Source organism: Chamaea fasciata, unplaced genomic scaffold, assembly GCF_029207755.1.
Source record: "Chamaea fasciata isolate MVZ Bird 193981 ecotype frontalis unplaced genomic scaffold, bChaFas1.0.hap1 SCAF_1, whole genome shotgun sequence".
NCBI classification, from domain to species: Eukaryota; Metazoa; Chordata; class Aves; order Passeriformes; family Sylviidae; genus Chamaea; species Chamaea fasciata.
This window is the reverse complement of record NW_027094086.1, coordinates 4,759,327-4,782,100: the sequence shown is the minus strand read 5'-3', so window position 1 is coordinate 4,782,100 and position 22,774 is coordinate 4,759,327. Positions and strand designations below refer to the sequence as shown.

The 22,774-nt window shown below is 38.6% G+C and overlaps 1 protein-coding gene across 2 annotated transcripts in view; it reads right to left on the bottom strand.

The window, feature by feature from the left end:
* TRAPPC9 (trafficking protein particle complex subunit 9) overlaps positions 1 to 22,774 on the bottom strand; it is a 443,221-nt gene that overhangs the window by 266,186 nt on the left and 154,261 nt on the right. For both annotated transcript variants that reach the window (XM_066175518.1, XM_066175527.1), the window contains one exon: positions 20,365 to 20,475. In XM_066175518.1, coding sequence (XP_066031615.1) covers positions 20,365 to 20,475 — 111 coding nt within the window. The remainder of the gene's footprint in view (positions 1 to 20,364; positions 20,476 to 22,774) is intronic.

Genomic DNA, 22,774 nt, shown 5'->3' with positions numbered 1-22,774 from the left:
ATTGTAATTGCACACTGCTCGTGGAATCAGTAGTGTTGTCAATGTGGAGCTAAAATAAAACATGCAACACACCCAGACGTACCTGTAAGGCATCACTGATGGGCTTGCCAGAAACTGACACAACTTTTGGGAGCCTAAATCAAAACTAGACTCTTTTCTCTCTAACCATTCAAGAGTTCATCAGAGTAAAAGGAGTTAACAGAAAAATTACAACTTGTTCCTCAGAATTGGTGTATGTTCCTTAGGCACCAAATTCTACTGAAATAACTTCCTACTGGTTTGTTGCATGCAGGATTGTGACTGAATCAGTATTTAATTGGACCTGACATGCAGGGAAGGTACCAAAACTTTCACCAAATTCCAGTACGGAAATGGGAATGCAGGATCTGTTCCTCTTCCAAGCAAGAACTAAGACCCCAGCACACATTAAATTTTTAAAGGTGCCCAAGCATTGGCACTGGGGGATCTTCCACATCTAAGAGATGGCAAAAAATTATATCTTCTTCAGTTTTAGTTTTCATTCCACCTGCAATCACTTGAACTGCAGTACAGCACAGAATACTCCATTGGCTTAAATCTTCTGCTGTGAGGAATCTCATATCTACAGAGTAATTCCTACAATTTATACCATTTCTGTTTAAACAATTCCACAGTACTCCACACCTAAATAAGGAGATCTTTTTTCTTTAAAAATCTAGTCGAATATTTTATTTCTGTAATTCCTGTATATGTTTCTCTGTCATGCAGTTGCTACCTTTCTAGCTGAATCAGCTTAAAAGAATCAAAATGTTCCAAATAAAGCAAAGCAAAAAATCGTTCAGATACTCTGTAACACCACACTTCGAGGGTATTATCTCACCTTCACTAAAGAAAACGACATCTTCACTGCTTGTGTTTCCTCGAGCATCCTGCCTGTGAGGCTTCGCTGGAATTTGGATGGCGCACAAATATGTTCTTATAAATAAAGTAATTTTGAAAACCTGCTAACTTCTTTAAGATCAAAGTATTTCATTCCTGATGGGCATCTATTCAGTCTTCATGCACAGATGGACACAACCTATTTGTGTTTTCTTCTTCAGTGAAACAAAGTAAGATATTTTGCCAGAAAAGAGGGTACAAAAAAACCTTAAACCAAACCCAAATTTTCTTTTAACAGTATTAAGGTACAGAGGTAGTTCTGGGAATTCAAAAAAAAAGTTAAAACCCTAGTAATTTTTGATCTAAGAGACCAGACTTCCACCACAAGCGCCGCCATTATTTTGAAGTGACAAATTTACTTATACTCCATAAATTAACCCTCAACTCATGAAACTCTAATTATTTTTTAATTACTATAGGACACTAAAAGAAAACTCTGAACTTAAAAAGCAGCTTCTGGTTTTCTAATATTCTTTCAGCATTCCTCAAATAAAGGATAGGAAAAGGTAAGGAATACACAAGAAAAAACTCAAAAGCCTTCAGTATGAAAACATAAGTGTGAATATATATATACACATCTGTCTTTAAATCTATCTATATATAGATAGATAGATAGATAGATAGATAGATAGATATAGATATATAAAACAGTCTGCAAAAGAGTGAGGCACCAATCTCTGACATGGATCAAACGTAGCTTAAAGGAAATTGCAGGAAGGGGAATTGTATTAAAGGGAATTGAACTCACCAATGACAGAACTTTAATTTTAATTTAATTTTAAGATCTGATAATGATGAAAATTCCCCCTTAAAAAATTAAAACCAGTGAGGTATCTTTGCTACGGAAGAGAAAACCCATGAAAGAGGGAGAATAGTACAAGGGAAAGAATCTCCAGATTTTCTGCATCTAGATAAAAGGCAAGGCAGATTTCACATCCAGTCTACAATGTCGACAAAACCATCTTTAAAAGGGATAAGGAAGAAGTCAAAGAAACCGAATGTAATATTTGAACTATTTTTTACCTTGGAAAGGAAAAAAAAATTAAAAACTGTCAAACAAAACAAACCCTTTTTAAAAGTGACAGATCTGAAAAGCAGGGGTCAGAACTCATCAGGCTGGATCCCAGAAGGGCCAGTTTTTCTTGGACACCACATTTCCTTGCTCGTTGTCATTTCAGGGAGGACTTCCAGCATCCACACAAGTCACTCATCAGCTTCTCTGTGCAGACCCTTCCTACCCCTTTCATCATTCAGGACCGAGTCCCATCAGAGGCAGAGATAAATGCCTGCACTTCTAAAAGTGTTCTTCAAAGACACGGGAGCAGAGAGAAACAGCAGCTTAAAAGGCATCATGTCTTAGGAAACTCAGTCCTTAAGAGAAACAGTACACTTAATACTGGGATTCTGTTCTTTGTGAAGTTACTGAGTTACTGTGTTCTTTACAGTCAATATAACAACTTGTCTCAGGCGCTGATAAAACCTCAGAATCTTTTATTTAAAAAAAAAAAAAAAAAAAAAAGACAGAAAGAAAGGAAAGGAAAGCACAGGAAATATTTTATCATCATCCTTCCCTCTGACAAATTTTAGCAAACAACCACTTCATTCTGTACACCACTGCAGGAGATTGCACCTGTGCTAGGTGACCCTGCTTGAGTAGGGGCATGGCACTCTCTGATCTCAAAAGGTCCACTCCAACCTAAAAGACTCTGAATGATGCTGTGACAAGTCATTTCATTGATATTTTTGACAGAGCATTCACATCCAAACCAAAATGGTCTTAAAGTTCCTGAGTGTTTAAACTACATCTACTGTCATTAATGATAGATGAAGAAAAAGCTTTGAATGGCTCAAGCTGTCAGGACCATATGTTTCATACTTCAGGACATGACAATAAAATTTAATGTAATTTTAAACAAGTGCATTTTTGCTGTAGGTTTTAGTACACAATTACCCTCCATGAGCTTTCACAAGCCTCTTACAGTGAGCCATTCATAAACTGGATTCACACTGCAAGAAAGCACAGAACTGTGTCAACAGCATGAGCACTTCATTCAGTTTCTATGTCTGCTTCATTCTCCTGAAATATCCAGGTCTAGAATTTAACACAAACTGCTAAGAAAAATCTGAAAAAACCACAATGAACACTTTTAGTAGGTCACCTGAAATTCTTTTAGAATCAGGTATATGACTAACTTCCATTGAAACTTTTTCTAGTTCCTCCAACAATAATAAAACCAGTAATTATGACTTATTAAATACTTTCTGTACACTTATGTGAAATACATGAGAAAACATTCGCTGCTACATCTTAAATTACTATTTTCCTCTTTTCCATAATTTTGTATTATCCCTTAATCTTTTGTAATTCCTGCAGCAGCAAGTGTTCAAACATAAGTACTGATCAGAATCACTTTGTGTCAGGGAGAAAACAAACACAGGAAAAAGGCATTCCACTGCCAATGGATCTAACATCAAAATAAAGATATAAAACTGCTGAAAAGAACAAAAACCATAGTCAAAAATTCATAGTTAACACAATATAAAAGTCAACTGAATAAGAAAAAGTCTTCAGTAGGTGTTCAGCTACAAATTCTAAGCAGCAAATGACTATAATTTTCAACATAAAATTAAAGTTTAAATGCCTCAAAAGCTTGAAAAATTATCACAGCATGTGAATGCTGTTTTATCCAACCCACATTTAATTTCAGATTTCCAACAGGGGCTCAGGTGTTTCCAGGACTGGAAATACCTGACCACTGGAAGAAATTATTTGTCTTGAACAATGTCGCAATCTTCTACATGACTGCAAGTCATTTACATTTCAGATCACCACTGCCGATGTATTTAAAATAAAAACTTTCTGAAACCTTGAAGATGCTCTATCCAATGCCCAGCTCTGGTCTCACTGTATTTACATTTCCACTCAAGCAGTGCAGGTTCAGCTGCTGGCAAGGCAGTGAATTCAGCACCAAGCAGCCACAGAAAAGCCAGAAAGGCAGACTGTGCTCCTGCTCCTGGCACTTTGCTGCCCACGGCCAGAATAGTGCTCCTCATTTGGTCTCTCAGGCTCCACATCACACCTTACATCTCTTTAATAACATATAACCCACAGCGTATGGGTAAAAAAAAACACATGAAAGGGACTTTTTTATCCCAGGTCACTGTGTTAGTTGAAATGACCAAAGTTCCCCAAAAATGAGCAAAACGCCAGTTCTCAATTCCGTTCCTGTTCAGACATTCCAAGTGAAGAATACAGGAAAATCTAGAAAGCTCAACAGTGAGTCAGGAATTGTAGCCTCCAATACCTCAGCGAAGAGAATGAGGGCTCTACAAGGCCCGTTGAACTGGCTTCACAGTGACAAAATACCAATTCTGGATCCCACAAAGCCCTGCTAACTTCATTTTAAATTATATGAAAGGCAGACTTACTGCCAACAAGATATAAACCCTGTCCATCTCCTTAGCACAGAATAATCCTTCATCTTATCCTTTATGCTAAAGAAGAATTAAAATTGCTGAAAGCCAATGACAGTCTCCCAGATTCTTTTTTTTTGTTTGTTTGTTTTATATTGAAAAAGAGGCTTCTGCTCAAAGTTATACACGAGAAAAAAAGAATGGCAAATGAAACACAGCCCTGCACAGCCCTTGAGGATGTATGTAATTCCCAGGCCTCCATCATTTAATTATTTTTAAAATTTCTAGCTTTGTAGCAAACTCCCATTCCCAGGCATGAAACTGCAGTCCTTCTACATTTCTGCTGAGGAAGCATGGGAAGAAAATGAAATTGTTCTAACCAGTTCTAGTGCATTATTCTTGGACTTCGAAGCAATTGAATGCATCACCCTTAGTGCTTCAGAGTCAACACTGAATAAACATCTCTTACATCTTTTAAGCTTGCCTTCTGCTAAACCTGTGTGCTGATCTACATCAGCACAGAATTGATATTAAAATGAAAAAGCTCAGTGTTTAAAGGTTGTGACGTTTTAAGAGTTTTTCTCATACATTTCAAAAAGAAGAAAAAGGTCAAGTGACTGCTGGCCACACCTTTGAGTGAACTCTGCCACACAGAGATGAGATGAGTGTAGAACAGTGGTTGAACATGCATCTAAGAACTTCCTTCCCTTCCCTTCCTGTCCCGTCCCCCTCCTCCCTCCCCTTCCCCTTCCCCTGTCCCTTTCCTTTTCCCTTTCCCTTTCCTCACGGCCATGCTCTGATGTCCTCCCCCTTTGCTGCCTCCTTTACAGGCACATTTTGTACCTCACCATAACTGCAATCCCATTTCTCCCTGCCCATCACAATTGAAGTGTTCCTTGCCCACTGACAGCCCCATTCCAGCTCTGCCCATGGAATGAGCACCCTGGCAATGCTCACCAGGTCACTGCTCTGCCATCTCAGTCCTGGGCCTGGGAAATGGAACTGGAGTCAATCAAGCAATTAAATTTGAGACTTCCTAGCCACTGGAAATGTGGCAGTCGTCCTCTAACACACCTACAGGAAATTAAACAATGTTATCATCAGCCCATGAATAACTTTTTAATTCAACCTGCTGCACCAGCAGATGCCAGGTAGCTGCATCTGCACCAATATAGCACCTGTCCCAGGTACCAATATAGCACAGCACAAGGCTAACTCTTCTGTTTATTAGAGGCTTACTTTAAATTAGCTTTGCAGCTCTTCAGGATATGGCCTGTTTCCCTCTATCTCTGCTTTTAGTAATATCTGCTAATAAACAACATGACTAATATTTGATAAAAACAATAGTAGAAGCCTGCAGGAACCAAACCTGTGTCTCAAGAGCACTGATATTTTTTCATATCAAAACATTTGGAGGACAAATCTGATAACCCTTTAGTTACCACTGAAAGTTATGATTTAGATGATTTTTTTTCACACTGAGAAACAAAACACAGAATTTAGCTGCCAATTAGTCTTACCCTGTAAAGCATTTTCTCACTAATTCTGCCAATTCATTCCACTTAGGATCTGAAACTTAAAAGGAGGAGGAGGGGATGAGTTAAAAATAGCAGCAGAAAAAAAGAAGAAAAAAAGAAGAAAAAAAGAAGAAAAAAAGAAGAAAAAAAGAAGAAAAAAAAGCCAATTAGTAGGAATTGCCACAGTAACCTTTGTCAGGATAAATTTTAAGGTGTAAGGCTCCAAGATAGTTACTATGGCGACCATGGGCACTTGCAAGGTACCTCTAACGAGAAATGCAGTATATGTCACACAAGCAAGTAGATGCAGCAGCAGCAGCCCAACAGGCTATTTAAAGACACTTTTCTCCCCTGCCACTTTTTTTTTTTTCAAAGAGCAGCAGGAAAATAAACTACTACTCAAGTAGCTTTAATATGTGGGGGTTTTTTCAGTTTTTTATTCTTTCCCCACTCCTTCAGTCACTAAACTGTTAAGATCTCAGTTTAAGATTTATCCAAATTGAACAGGTTAGATTTACAAACATTACCCACACTTTGCCTACTCTTTGCAAAATAAATTTAACTCACAAGTCATCCAAAAACTCCAAGGAGTGAAAGATTTTTACCTAGAAAAATGAGATAGACACAGGTTTAGAGTAAGAAAACAAGAAAAATGTTCGTAAAAAATCTTGCACCAATTCTCTTATTTGCCAATACAATGTGCAGCTGTTATCGTTAAAAAAATATATTTTACTGGATGGAAACTATCTCAGATATATGTTTGGTATTTTCTCCAAATACACACAGACAAGTACTCAAGAGTGAACAGCTTAAAAAAAATAAGGTTTCTCCTTTTTCTACACAAAATCCACTTGATTTCCAGTGTTTACAAAGTCTGTTTCAAACCTGGGCCATCACTGCCACCACAAGCGCCCTCATTAAGAACAAGCTGGGATTAACTTGTTACAGTACACACAAAATGACACAGTTCCCACCAGGACCCTAAATAATGTTTTTCACGACCCTGAAAAAAATGATAAAATGTGTGCTGCTGCAACTCCTTGATACCTCTCAGAGTGCTGCATCCAGCTCTGGGCTCCCCACCACAGGAGAGACCCGCGCACCTGCAGGAGAGGCTGCAAAGGAGGGCCATGGAAATGCTCAGAGGGCTGGAGCCCCTCTGCTCTGGAGCCAGGCTGGGAGAGCTGGGGGGGCTCAGCCTGGATATGAGAAGGCTCCAGGGAGATGTTAAAGCAGCTTCCAGTGCCTAAACGGAAGTGAGAAAACCTGAGAGAGACTTTTCACCAAGGCCTCTAGTGACAGGACAGTGGTTTTAAATGGAAAGAGGGCAGATTTAAATGTGATATAAGGAAAGTGGCTTTTATGATGAGGATGGTTCTGGCACAGGGTGCCCAGAGAAGCTGTGGATGCCCCATCCTGGAAGTGTTCAAGGTTGGATGGGGCTTGGAGCCATCTGAGATAGTGGAAGGTGTCTCTGCCCCTGGCAGGGATTGGAAGTGGAAGATCCTGAAGGTTCCTCCCAATCCAGACCATTCTATGTTTCTATGATTTCAAACTACACATTTGAACAGAAAGATTTGTTCAACACCATCCCCAACCTCAAACCTGGGCACCATCACCCTTCTCAAAGCCTGGGCCGGCTATCAGTGGTAATTCACTGCCAGTGGAAAATCCCAGCTGTGCTGGGACCATAAGAGTAGCCCTGGTTCATGCACAGTGTCAGTCACTGCTCCTACCCTCATTGTTAACACAGACACACTTCACTTCAGCCTTCCACTCGTAGTTTTTGCCTGATCAAGTCTGGTTTTGTTCATACCAAACTGAATCTTCATGCAGTGAAAGAATCCTATTCATGCCTCTTCTTAATTATCAATAAATTACTAAACTGCAATTTTTATCTTTCTCAGTGCTAAAGAGGCGGCTTCTCTCCTTTCAAACACTGAAAATTAAAATACTAAAATCTTCCTTTAAGTAATGCATCTAAGCCCAAAGCACTCAGGAGAACATACTGTGAAAACCAGATCAATGGTATCTTATGATTTAAATAGGTTAAATGTGGGTTTGGCAACTTTGCAGCCAAGCTTTTGCATTGATATTAGCAGGTGTTAGATCTCCTTGAAGCTGCAAAAGCTCTGCCAACTCATCAGGAGATGCACAACTCATTAACTCAATTTTGATATAAAAGATAGGGCTGGGAAGCTTCCCTGATGAAGTAACCCTGGAAGGAGACTTTGGTGGTGAGTATAACTTACATATTAGGCCCTCACTTGTCAAAGGAAAAGATTTTATCTGAGATAATCCCATGGACACATTTCACAGCCAACTCTTAACAGAATTAATATTCTGCCATGTGTTCTGCAGAGCTGACATATATTTCAGCTTCAACTTTTTTAAAAAAAGACAATGAATAAATACTTCAGGAAAAATACCTCTGTCCTATTAAACTTTTAGAGCAGGAGTCAGAGAGAAAAATTTCCTCATGCAAGCAATGACTCAGTAGATTCTTTCCAAAAGAAGTTTGTTTCTGGAGACTTTATACAGATAGGAAGAAAACCCACATTTTAATTCTATGAAAAGCACACTAAGCCACTGGCCCAAATCTATTCTGCTACACTGAGTTTACCTAGTTGCAACAAACACCTGAATTTATCCAGATTATAACTGTTTTGTTATGTAATTTATAACTCTTTCAGCTGACTCAAAAATTAAAGCAAAGGTTTCTCTCCTGCTTGTCCATTGCCTTCCCCTCCCAGTTAAAGCACAGAGCTAAAACCACCTGCTTGGCATCAGCACAATTCAAGGGAAAGAAGACTCTGAAGAGGAGAATAAGCAACAGGGGATATGAGAAACAGAGTATTTGAAGCACCCAGAAGAGCACCTGCCATTGGTGAGGAAAATCTCAATTCCATCCCAGAATAATCTACCATAAACAGCCTCCAGCCAGCTCCTCTCCTCAGCAGTGCAAATCCTGCAACAACTGCATGTGTGGGAACACCCTAGAAACCTTCAGGTAAGAAGTCAGGAAAAAATCTGTGGACAATAGCAAAACCTTCACCAAGAAGTAAATAATTCAGTTTGTGAAGACAGGAATCAATGAACCAGTTTCAAATTTAACCACCTTAACAACAGTTACACCAACCAGCAGAGCTTTATCCTGTAATTGGGAGGGGAAAAAAAAAACATACTACCAATCATCTCGGACTATTAAACTTGAAATATTTTTATAGTTCATTCTTCTATTCACAATGTGTGCTTGCTTTTATTTTCTCTTTTTTCTCCTCAAGTGTAACATTGGATTCCTCTCCCATTTCAGGTTCCCTTTTGCAAATATTTTTCTCCTAGCACATCCTTTCAACTTTAATAGTTTTCAAGTATCATCTTCTCATTTGGTGAGATCATTCCAAAGAAATGAAAATATCCTGCCCTGTGTTGATACAAAACATTCTGCTGATAAAGATGCTTCTTTAGTATTCAACCACTACTGAGCCATAGGTAGGATTTTCACAGATGTACTAAAACCTGGATACAGTTCCTAAGAGGTAAAAGGCAGCCCTGAGCTTATAATCCCCTATTTAAAGCTCAGATTCTTTTTCCACCCCGTTCATCACTTCGGATTTATTAAGACAGAAGTTCACCTGACTTTTCATCATCTTGTCCTCTGTCACTGCTCACATCAGGTCCCTCCTTTACAGTGCAGTACCAGGGCCCTTCCCAGCCCCCTGCTCATTCCTCTTCCAACACAGTTCCAAACAAAGCTGAGCAGTTCAGGGCCCAGCCCACATTCCAGAGGGGCTCCAATAAGGACCTCAGCTCTACAAGTTATTACTCCCTTTCTATACTAATTAATAACTTTGCCTTCCTATCCCAGAGCTGCTTGGTTTCTCTATCAGCTTCTGGTGGGGAACTCCTTCCCATGTCAAGAAATACATTAATTAGACCCTCCTCACCCAGAAACTTGTTTATTCCTGAACAGAACTTCAATGGATTTATGAGCTACAGCTTCCCTGCATAAAGCCTTGTTTACTCCTTCCTAGTTCAGCACGTTTATTCGATGCAGCTGTACACATAAAACCGAAATAAACATGTAATTAACCTTCTTTAGCACAAGTCACCCTCTTTCCTAAGGGTACTTATTTATTATTTGACATATCAAATCTGGAATGTTTCCATGATGTCAGGATCTCTCATAGCCTGAAAGACCTATATAGGATAAGGAGCAATTTGGTCAGTGTATCTATGGAGGTTTTAAACACACCTCCTGCACTAGCCAGAAATCAAGGTGCTACACAATCCAGACTGAGAGTTGCTCTCCCACCGAGGGCCAGGAAATCAAACAATTCCCAGTGATCTCATTTCAGAATTGTCAATTACACTTCAAAAATACAAAGCCAGAGCAGAATTCTTCATTGTTATGAAAACACATTGGAAAGAGTGTGCATTTTTGTACAACCTCCAACATGGCAATGCTCTCACTGGGGAGGATTCAGCCACTGGAAGAGTGGGTTGGAGTGAAGGGAAAAAGAGGTTAAAGAAGAAAGATTACAGATTAAACATCCCCCCAATCCCTACCAAGATTAGACACTTTTATACGGCAAATCACAAATTGTATTCACAGTTAGCAGAATACTGGTTTGTTTTTTTAATTCAGGACCTATACATCTTTCTATTACTCCAAAGAAGGCTTCAACTTTTTGCCTGTGATCCCAGTTATTATGGTGGCATTGGTGAGGGGGCAAGAAAACAAAACTTCCAAATCAGCATCTGGAGAAACATTCGTAACTGCAAAATGAAAATGTCATAAAAAGTTGGCTTTATATACTATAGCATTTACTTAACATCTTTCAGTGATCTTTTCAAATCACTGTCGTCTTAGCTTTTGTTTCCAGTTAATGAAGAAAAAATTAAATGGATGTCAAGAGTAAGGAATAAATTCAAGTTGATGAAGCACTAATTTTAAATGAGTGTTGTCTTTGAAGGAAATACTCACAAACCAGCTATTTTAATTATACTTTTGATCATCTAAAACAAATTAATAGAAATTGGATATTTTAATATCCAACTTCAGGAAGTCTGTGCTGTACCATCGTGATCTTTTACAGAACATCAGAGATCAGGCAGAAAGCCAAATCTGGGCAACATCCGAGTGTAACTTCCATAAATCCTTTGGCCATTAAGGCAGACGTAACTGGCAGCCACTCAAGACAATCTTCTTTCATCCCATTAACGCAGCCACCGTGTCACCACAGCCACAAAACACAGCCAAGTGCTTCTAAATGCAGGGAGTGTTATGGTCTCAATTAATCTATTTACCCACAGATATGGATCAAACCAGGTGTGACCTGCAGACCTACACCCAAAAGCTCAGTCTCTTACTGGCAGCATAAACAAAAATGACCTGAAATGTTGTTAGGGAGATGTTCCACCAAAAAAAAAAAAAAAAAAAAAAAAAAGATTGTTAATTGGGAAATGGACTAAAACTATTCAGCTACCTTGACCACTTTGTCCTGCAGTCTCTAAAGGGTCTAGGTAGCATTCAGATACCCTTCACTCCTTATGTCCAAGTGTCCAAATATCAGAGCAATTTATTAGGCAAATAAATTCCACAGAGTTTTTTCATCTGTTCAACGAACATACAAGGCACCAGGTTTAGGTGACAGTGAGCAGAAAAAGTATTGCATCAACCTATGGAGGAGGACTGTGCAAATTCACATTGCTCACATCAACACACTACTTAAAGTAAGACATGAGTCTGGAGGTGAAAGCCTTACCAGACAGTGGCACTATGCCATCTGTAACAGCAGAAAAAACACGGAAAAAAGGCTAAAGAAAAAAAGTTGTCCTCCAGAGAAGGGTAAAAAAAAAAAAGAGAGATTAGGGCGACAGAGGAACTGGTTCCTATGGGCATGTGCCTGTAACACTGCTGGCTTTGGGAAGAATGAGCCTGTTTTCCAGTGAGTAGGCAGATCTTCAAATCAAGGAATAGTATAGGTTGGGATGTCCCTCTGGAGGTATCACTCTTAACCTGGAAGCTAGCCATGAAGCCCCACGTTCACAGCACTGCACCAGGCAAGTAAATGATTCTTTGCATTGCTGCTCCCATCCAGGCACAGAGCTCAGGGCAGCTCCCTCTGCCTGCCCTGCCCTGGGCACTGTTGCATCCCACTGGGGAAGAAAGAATTCCGAAACAACGTCTGCAACAACAATCTCTGCAGCCTGCCTTGAACTGACACTGCAAGGCAAGTCTGACCGAAAATGGGGCTGTGCCAGCTGTGCTGGAGCTGCACAAATGCAGTCCCCCACTTGTCTGAGCTCCTGCGGAGGGCACCTCCTTCTGCCTCGTGGTTGCCTGCCATTGTTTCACTCAGGACTCCCAGGGTTCTAATATGGATTTTATGAAGAGAGACAGCCAACAGAATATCTCAGGTGTGCTGACCACAGAGCAGGCTTGAGACAATACAGAAATTTTGATTATGTATCTGTCTCACAGGAATACAGACAAACATTGTAAAAAACAATGTTGATTAATACAACTTTCCTTTCTCCTTCAGGGTTCAGAAACCCTACTGGAAAAAGGACAAACCCCGAAGTTTCATGGAACCTTTTCTTCCTGGGAGTATTGGTAATTTTGTATTTCATTCTATCAGGGAGATTAATTCATGGTGAAAGGTTGACAATGTTCACCTTCATCCCCCACTTTTTTCCATCACCCATCAATGTTGAAACATGATTTTCTAAAACCACAGTCTGAATTTATTGGTTTGAATATATGTGAATTAAGGGCAAGCACAAGTCATTTCAACTCTGACTTCCCTCAGGAAGAGGTATTTTTTCCTGTTTAGCTTGTTGTTCCATTGTTATCTAACAAAAGAAACAATTATAATTTTTCTTATTTTCTTACTTTTTCTTCCACATACCTTGTGCAAAAATAAAAATCCAATTTAAAAGTACCAGCACTTCAGTCAATTTTTTTAACAGGCCTGCACTTTGTCAGATGCTTCCACAACTGTGCCTAGCACCCAAAAATTTCAACAAATAAATCTTTTTTCAAGTACTGAAGAAATTAAGGAAGGAAAAAGTCTGGTTTCTTCTATGAGAAAAAAAAAAAGGTTCTTTTTGAAAAAAAAAAATCCTAAATCTGAATCCTGAAATCCATTACTCTGACTTTTTTCAAGAGAGAGCTTTTGAACCCTGCAAGTCCTACAACATGTAATCTACTTAGGATTTAAGGGGAAAATGAAGATGACTGGTCTGGATTTTGAGTGATTTATAGCTCATTTAGAACTGGGACAGCAAACTCGTACTTCATCTGTGTGATATTTTGTATAAGGGCCAAACTATCCAGGCACGTTTATGTTGTACCCTATTAAACTTAATAAATCCTGTCAGACAAACTTGGCCTGCGCTCACAAAGCTCCCGTTTCCCCAGCTGCATACACAAAATATTATAAATAGTGCAAATTGGGTCTTCTGAGGCCAAGGCAATGTTTGGAGAGGTCAGAAAAACTGCCATGCAGGCCAGATCCAGTGAGGTAGTCACCCCTGATTTAGGAAAGGGCAACTGAAGAAGTGGGAAAATAAAAAGACTCTTATGGAAAGTCACGTAATACCAAAAGAGCTGCCTACCCAGTGCAGTATCCCAGGATTGATATAAACCATACATTGAGTTTGGGGGGAAGGGAGGGAAGGGAAGAGGAAAAAAAAAAACCCTTTTCTCAGACAAGTCTGAGATAGACGACCCAAAGCAAGCTCTTCATACCAGCAGCTGGAGAAGGAAAGTTCACCCGAGCTCAAATACACATTTTTTGACAGAAACAAATGCTAAATTCAAATGCAAATCATAGGAAATAGATTGTCTGCACATTCCCTATGTAAATACATCCTAACTATTCAAAAGAAAAAGATGATATTGCATTAGGGACAGGAACAGGAATATACTGCTGTAAGACCTACAAGGGCATTTGTTTTCATCGTCAATTACAGGGATAGAACATTGGAAAAGGTCTTCCAGTTGGGAAGTGTGGCAATTGCAGGCAGATCTTTGGCAATTCCATGGAGGATGCCTCAGTACCAGCCTTTGTGAAGGTCTTTGCCTCTACTTCTCTATGAGGGAGACAGTCTGATGATGCCTCAGGTCTTGAAATCTCTTCATTTCTAGATGCATTCATAGACAACTCAAAGTTCATTTTTTATTCATATGTTCACTTCCCTTAACCTTTACAGGAGAGCCCTCCTCTGTCCCCACCTCATACAGTGCATTAATAATGCCTTTAAATTTTACTGCTCCTGTCAAACCAAAGTCAAAGCCTTTTATTTTCACTGGTCACCTGCGTCTTCTACCATTTGATCTCCTCTTTGTCCCGTATGCGTGACCAGAACTGAATATCAACATTCTCTCCTATCATTCTCTCTTTCTATTTTCCTCTCCTGATCTCATATCACATTTGGGTTTTGCAGTGCAGTCACACTGAGGACTCTTAGCCCCTGTGATCACCCACGGGGCCGTTGCACCGTACAAAGGAACCAGGACCACAGCACGGACAAGCTGGGAAGGGGCCTCAAAATGGGATGCAAATGGGTTCCTTGAGTACTTTAGCTACAAAGCAGTCCACAACTGAAATCTCTCTTTATTGCTTCTTATATTGCTCTTTCCCTTTCTTAATTATTTTTTGTTATTTTGCCATTTAACAGATTTTTCAGAATCCTCCTGTAACATCTCCAGTTTTTGCAAAGTGCTTTGAAATTAATATGCAAATCATAACTGGTTCATACTATGGATCTGACCAGTGCTAGTTGTGTCACCCTTTCCTACCCAAACAATTCCTCTACAATCTTCTTGTTGAAAATAACTAATTATCCATTCAAAATTATGTGCTATGTTTAAAGATGGATTTGGCTATTATTAGAAAAAGGCAAGCCTTAAAAAAACTGTCAAATAAGAGACAAAATGAAAACAATTGCCCTGACAACAAAGGGTGATTTTCATGTTTTAGTTAGTACAATTTGACTTGAAGGTATCTCAGAAATATCCAGCTGACCATTGATTTAACATGAAGACCAAGGGCAACTGCTGTGAAATTTTATTTTCTCTTGACAGCAGGCAAAGCCTTAATCATAGCAGTTTTGTCTTTAAAACATAAACTGTAACAGCAATGTATGGAAAAAAATCATTAATCTCCCATACAGACAACATGCCCTGTCATAAACAGACACACAAATTAAACACTGACACGGCAGCTGTAAGAAATAACAACCATCATTTACTTACACATGGACAATAAATTTATTGGGGGAACTTTTGGTTCAAAATGGGGCAGAATTTTTAATTCTCGTTCCCTTTGAAAGAGGACTTATTTCAAAGTGTTTTCTAAATGTGCATTGTTAACTAATGCTGCAGAAAGTGCAGAGTACCACTGCACAGACTTCACAGCTCAATTAATAAATGCATTTACATCAAATAATTAAGCACAGAAATGGCCCTCATAATTAGTATGCACACAAAGGACTTTTAAAAAATTCTTTAGTTTTCATGGATGAAAGAAACACAAGACTATGTGAAGAAAGGTATAAAAGTGAAAATGATAATTTGTTTCTTTAATTATTCTCGTCTCATTAAAACATAACAGAAAAAAAAATCAAACTGGGTGAAGTCAATACACACAGATGTTCACTTAGCAAAACTGAGCAAAATACCTATAACTCTGCTGACTGTAAAAAAAAGAACCAAAACTTACTGTAGAGTATATGTGTAAGCAAACACACTCATTTAACCCTGCAACCCTGCTAAAAGGCAGGGTAAACCTGCTGACCCAGAAAGGAAGCCTGAACTTGAGTGTTGACTTTGCTACTGCAGTATTTCTTCAGCTTATTTTTAATTAGGCAGCTCCCAATTAAAAAAATGAAAAGGTCAAAATTCCATCATATTCTTTCACATCAGCATCCCCTGGGTCACCAGCACCTGTGAATTGCAAGTTTTGCACAAAAGCCCCTCTGATTTGAATTACCAACAAAACTATTTCCTCATTTACCACAGCCTGTCCTGTTTCCTGTCCTGGGCATCCCAAGCTTTAATCCCTGTGGTCCTCAGACCAAGGCCAGAAGAGTCTGAAAAGCCCAAAGTGTGAATGTGCAGAGCCCAGCTGGGGAGTGTCACAGATGGGGAAGACTTATGCAGCTCAGCTGTGCTGTCTCACAGGGACAGGGGGGAACACTGATGCACTCAGACCCTCCCCAGCATCAATCCTCCCCCAGTGCCGATGCCTCGGGCACAGCGTGCACAGAATGGGAATGGAAAGGCAAGGCAGGGTGTGTGGTACAAAATGAGATATCCTGGGGCACTTAATGAGATAACATCTATTACCATAAATTATGAAGCGATTTACGCATAAATGAGGGCTGTCATGAAATTTAATTTTAATGGTTTGATAATCAAGTAAGAAACACAATAATTACCGTACCTAAGGGTTTTCAATAAATTCTGATCACTGTTAGTCGTAACACTTTTTTGTTCACAGACATTAGTACAGTTCCCTCCAAGAGTCGTCTGCTGTATTTTTCCATGTCAGAACAACCTGTTGATGACCTCGTTGCAGGGATAAACAAGCTCAGATTTCCTACTGATTACATTCAAAACACTTGCACTTTGCTTATTGCAAAAGTCCTTTAACATTGCAGCTGACTGCTTCAAGAAACAGCTTTTTTCTTCTTCAAGAAAATGGAGACTCAGCTAGTCCAGAAAAAATCTCTGGAGGCTGAACTCTCCAATAGCAGACATGAGAGAATCTGCTTCCCTCATCATCAAATGTCATGTGTTCAACCGGAGAGGTGAACAAAACGTGCGGTATTTTAAATTAACTGAAGATATTGCCAGCACTTCAACATCACTCACTGCAGCCAGAACTTCTGTGGAGTAACTTGGCTAACATTTTTTCATCAGGACACCAGATCTCCAGTGCATTTCCCTGTGGATATTGAAGTTTAAAAAAGCTCCTGCAGATGTAAAGCAGCAAAAATTAATTTGGGTTGTAATCCACCTTTGCAATGAACCCTAAAATTATTTTCAGGAGTTCAACAAACGACCGTCCACAACTCTTGCTCCTCTTTTCTTCAGCCAACATCACAGGAAGAGAGAAGACAAATCTCCTGTCTTTTCCTTCTCTACTCCAAAGGAATCTTGGTTCTCTTGTCTCCCCATCATCTCATGGGAATAAAAGACCTCAGACTAAAACATGTCACTAATTGTGCCACAAAGGGATACAAAGGAACATTTCAAGTCATGTGGAAACCAGAGATTGGAATATGAAGTCTCTAATTAACATCTTGGGATATAGGGGGGAAAAAATGGTTGATCCTTTAATTTGTTTGTCTGCAAAAACAAGCAATGATGAAAGACAGAAAGATGAGCGAACAAAATAATCACTGAGGCCAAATTATCACTTTTGACTATAAAATGACAGGGAGCACAATTGTTTCTCTATACTAAAATAGAGGGGAAAGAGTGTCACTTCTCAGAAACACTGCTTATATATCTCCAAGAACAGCTACAATGCACAGAGTAAATAATCCCAATTATTGGCTTAAAAGTACAGCAAATTGTAAGTTTAAGCTTTTCTGAAAGCTAAAACGATAATTTTCACTAGTCAGCAGAATAATCTTACTGTAGAAAAAGGCATCTATTTTCCAGATAGTCTTTTAATGGCCTAAAGGATGTCTCTTTTCCTAAGTAGTATAATACCAGCTTTTCCTGACATATGCAGTGTTATTGTAGCAGCTATTATTGCCCTGTCTCTAAGTTAATTGAAGCAAACTGCCTTTTAGACCTTAAAATAAAAATATTGTGTAGTATTCTACAAATTTGATCCATTTTACATGAATACAAATAAGACAGAGAACAGGACAGGGCTGGAACGCACCAAATAATGTGGATACTACAAAATGGATCCCAGAGACTGCCCTTCATGGCCTCAGAAAGATTTGGCAGTGCCAGCACTGATCTGCTGACAACTCCAGACTTTTTTAGGCATTTCTGTTTCCATCTCCTCACCCTCCCCATTGCCAGCACCATGGTCAATTGTACAGCTTCGTTATAAACCAAATACATTGCAGAGAGCGTTGTAGTAAGTGCAGCACCCAGGAACTTCCATCAGCATTCCTCATTTTCCATGGGAGCAAAGCAAGAATCCCCTGCAAATTGCCTCTCAGGAGGCAAAAACTTACATTCTACAGCGACCACTGTGTAATACAGAGAACAGAAGCAACACATCAAAACTTCCAAGTTATTTTACTTTCTAAACATCCAATGTGGGAAGCAAAAGAGGCCAGAGTAAGCAGGATGCAACATTATCCTTCTTTGTGGGTCTGGAGTCAGAGAATTTGAAAACAATGAAAATACTTACAGTTCCCACTAATACCAACAGGGACAACGAAAACAATTTCCTGCTACCTCCACTCTGTCAGGATGGGAGATTTCAAAGTGAGGGTGATGAATGGAGAGAGATGAAATTACAAAAGGAAGAGAAAGTGACCAAAGCTGGCAAAAAGTCAGAATTTAAATAAAGGTAGAACGAGGCAAACTTAAAGAACGAGGACAGCATCCAAAAGGTACTGGGAAGAGGAAAGAAATCCTGAACTTGATTGAAAAGCCTGTCATTAAATATTAATCAGATATTAATAACAATCAATATCCAAAGAAAAAAAATCCTAAAAGGAGACTCTAAATAAGGGATGTGTTGAAAAGCATTGCATATTTGGGTTGAAAACCTTGGTTCAAAAGCGGATTCCAAGGAATGCCTGCCCTGCATTAAAAAGCAAAGATCTGGAGCCATTGCTTAAAAAGGGAAAAAATTTCTCCTTTTTTCTCCTTTTTTTTCCCCCCAAAGAGCAACGAAGGCCTTTTTCTAGGAGCAGGAAGCTAATTTTAAAGCCCAGTGTATGTTTCACCTGCTTTTCTGTAGTAGATCTATTGGCATAAAAATTAAAACTCAGGGCAACATAGGAGCCATATACACAGTTTTAAAATTAAAAGCACTTACCTTCAAGAAATAGATAATAATTGAGTTTAGAACCAATAGAAAACTCTTTGCAATTTCTAACCAACATGAAAAATGTATTTTGCAATAAGAATAAAAATAACTTTAAAGGTTTAAATACCTGCAACACATACACAATCTCCCTAGATAAATGACTGTTTCAAAAGACTTTTAGAAAGGGTTTATATCCATTACAATGTAATGATTTAAGGATATTTAAATTTAAATCCATAAGAAAATAAAATTCAATCAAAGGGATGCAAAGAAATTTTTTAACATGATTTGTAGCTTAATTTCTATCTGTTATATATTGCCCCAAAAACTCGGAATGAAAAATTTCAAGGGGTTTGAAAACTATTAAAACAATGCAAAAACCCCCAAGAGGCATAAAAATAAAATTACTAAATAATATGGATAAGAACAAGAATATTTTGGTGACTGTCTAGACTGCTTTTTAAAAAAGAAAAAAGCCAATTCTTTCCAAATAAAAGGAAGTATGTTACTGATGTTTTTGTCCATTGCTTGGTAAAGTAAAATTCAACCTGAGTTTGAGTCAACACATTTCCACTTGGTTGTGCTTTGGGAGTCACCAAGGCAAAAAGCGTTCCAAATTTCCTGTTTTACCTATTCTGTAATTCTTCTTGACAGCTGCATTCCTTGCAATTAACATGGCTTGACTTTGAACTTAATATCCATCCAGGGATCTGGAGACATGAAAACATCTCTCCTTAACCAAGTTTCTCAGTTGCAGGCCTTAAAGTGCAGCACAGCTCTCATAGAGAAGAGTGCAGTGCAGGGAGCCCCTGACCCAAAAGCAAGATTCCCTTTTTCACATTATCACCTTTTCTAGGATGAAATTGGAATTCAGATGCAATGATCATCTGAAGGAGATTAACAAGGCAACCCCAGGCGACAGCCAGCAGCAGGAATCCGAGGCAGGTGTATAATGGCAAATAATGGTTAATAATGAGCTGTACATCACCCTGGCAGGGTTTTAAGAGTCAATACCCAAAACAGGCTGCTTGATCGGAAATATATTTTCCCACAGAGATTGGAATTGCTTTTTCTTCAATTCTATTATTCTTTCCTGTAGTTTTCCTTGTAGGAAAAGTGAGGAAATGGCTGGGGAACCACGTAAAGAAAATTTAAAACTGGGAAAGGATAACAAACTATCAGGTTTTAACACCAAGATTACATTCAGAGTACATGGAAATTACATCCAAACAGTGTACAAAAGTTAAATGAGGAGTACACCTCAGTACCAAATGCTTTCATTTCATTATTTTCAGGACTACTACATGCAGAGTCAAAATAAATTTACTTGAGACATTGCTTAAACTTAGAGATGCACCTTAACGAAAGCAAAACTTTTATGTTCTTCAACATGTGTACAGCGTTTAAAATGAAAAACAGGCACCTAAATGTCATCAGTTTTGTGCAGAAAAATAATCAGGCTAAATCTGGGCCCTTTCAGCAGTGACAGCACTCACCGCTGACACTCCCCAGGGTGCAGAATTAAATCTTCATTGTTCCTGGCACTGATGGTCAGCTCATGCTCTGTGGAATTGAAGACATCAAGAAGGAGGTGACACTGCCGGGTGCTGTTCAGATGGAAGGAAAAAACCATAATTTTAGTGATGATATTATTGTATGTCTATCAAAATTAGTGTTTATACATGGATATAGATATATATGCAACGAATACATACATTGACATACAGGTTTTATCTCCTCCTTCAATTGTTAGAACATCCTTATCCTTACTAAAAACAACCTTTTTAAAAATTAGATTATTTTTTCTTTTGCTAGACCAGAAGGATACATCCTAAAGAGAAGCAGTCCCCCGACAATTCTGACCTGCACATTATCAGCAGTTCTTCACCTGTCTATATTCTCACTTTGCAGCTTTCACACTCACTTCTGTGGGTATAACCACAGACATTTTTCAGTTTCTCTTGAACCTTCACATAAATAAAAAAGACTTGGATTATTTTAAATTACCTTGGCATTACCTCTTTAAGACACAAATTTGCAAGCAAAATTTTAAATTTGTTTAAGTTCGTTGTAAAGGAGAAATTTTATTGTAAAGGAGAAAATCCATTTCCATGGCTTGTCTACAGACCAAAACAAGCTGGCAGTTGGAGCACTTAACCTTGAGTGAAACTTCTCTGAGAGGGAGAACTCTCCTCCCTCTGTAAGACAGGCAAACACAGGTACTTCTCACAGAAAAACTTAATATTTGTCAGCTACTATTCTTTAAATCCAAATTTCCCCAGATGCATTTGACAGAAATACACCAACTGCATTTCTGGTAATAAGAAAATAATACTGACAGAATTGCAGAATAGAAACCTTACTGCTAAAGTTCATTCCAATAAACTTTTTAATTATAATTAAAATTATTTTATAATATTCACCAGTCTTATTAATTATGATAATATTAATAATAATTTACTAATTTAGTTACTACTTCATACAATTAAGTGTTAATATTTTCAATACTTATTTTATTCTAATTAGTATTCTGGAAAACGTTATTCTAATTTACAACCTTCTCTTCTTTGGGAGAATAGGCAGAAATAGCAGCACTGGTGATAAAAATATAATACCCATGAAAATGTATTGGAACCAGGTACCAAAATGCCAAATCCAATCAGACAGCTGCAATAACACTTTACCAATCTATCTGAAATTAACAGCTTCCCAGGAGGCTACTGAACAACCCAGAAATATCCCCAAGAGGGAAGAAAGAGGAATATTGGTGAGGTGCGAATTGTCAGAGCCATCCTTCAATGTGCACAATCAAGCTACATTTGTGTGTCTGGGGCAACCAAGAATATTTATAGTTATAGTTATAGTTATAGCTAGTTATAGTTGTAGTTACAGTTATAGTTATCGTTATATTTACTGCACAGTAGTTTACAATTGAACTGAAATTCCATTCCAAAGGCAATTAAACTCAGAAGTCCAAGAGTTTAAGAACTGTTCTACTTTGGAAACAGGTTCTCTGGTCCATAATACAACTCTGTTCTGAAAATCAAAGATGTCCCTTCCAGAGCACACACAGGAGGAAAAGTTTTGCCAACCTTTGGGGTGGGAACACTCCCAGGTCAAGCCCAGGAGGTCGAGGTTTAGGTCCCCAAGCGACAATAATGTCCCCTGCAGCCAGGCACTGCGAGAACAGCAAGTACTGCTGGGGTCAGGACCAAGTCTCATAGCAAAAACAAAAAGCAAAGTGGGGGTGGAGGCTTTTTTAATATATATTTTAAGAGATTTCTCTCTCTTTGTAAAACCCTAATGACTACTGAATACAGAGGGGGATGCAGGAAGGCAGCTGAGTGCCTGAAGCAAACATGTCAAAACTCAAGAATTTAGAACAAATAAGGAGACTTGGCTTTTGGTAGAAACTTCTTCCTCAGAACTCACAAGAAATAAATAACTGGAAGGCCAGTACTTGAGTCAGTTACCAGAAAGAAAAGGAGAAGAAAAGGGGGAAAAGCTTTTATCAGCTTTTACCTCATCATTGGGAGAGTGGGATGAGACCTGTGAAGTCTCAGACAACTTCTGCATCTCCAGCAGATGATCTGGAAGAGTAACTTCCAGTGTAGATTAGTTTTAAAAACTTAATAGGGAAGGAATTTGTTATTTCTGCCACAGCAAAGCAAAAAAAAAAAAAAAAAAAAAAAAATCAAGCTTCCTGCAGTATCTTCTGGCAGCAGAGACAAATAAAACAATTCATGCCACAAAGGACCTACACAAGCAGCTGCCCTTCAGGATGAAACAACATCACTGATATTGAAAATTTCCAAATATGAATTCTTGAAAATTATTCATCACTATGACATTTATTTCCTCCTCTTCCAACACTACACAAAATAGACATGTACGAGAAATAATTCT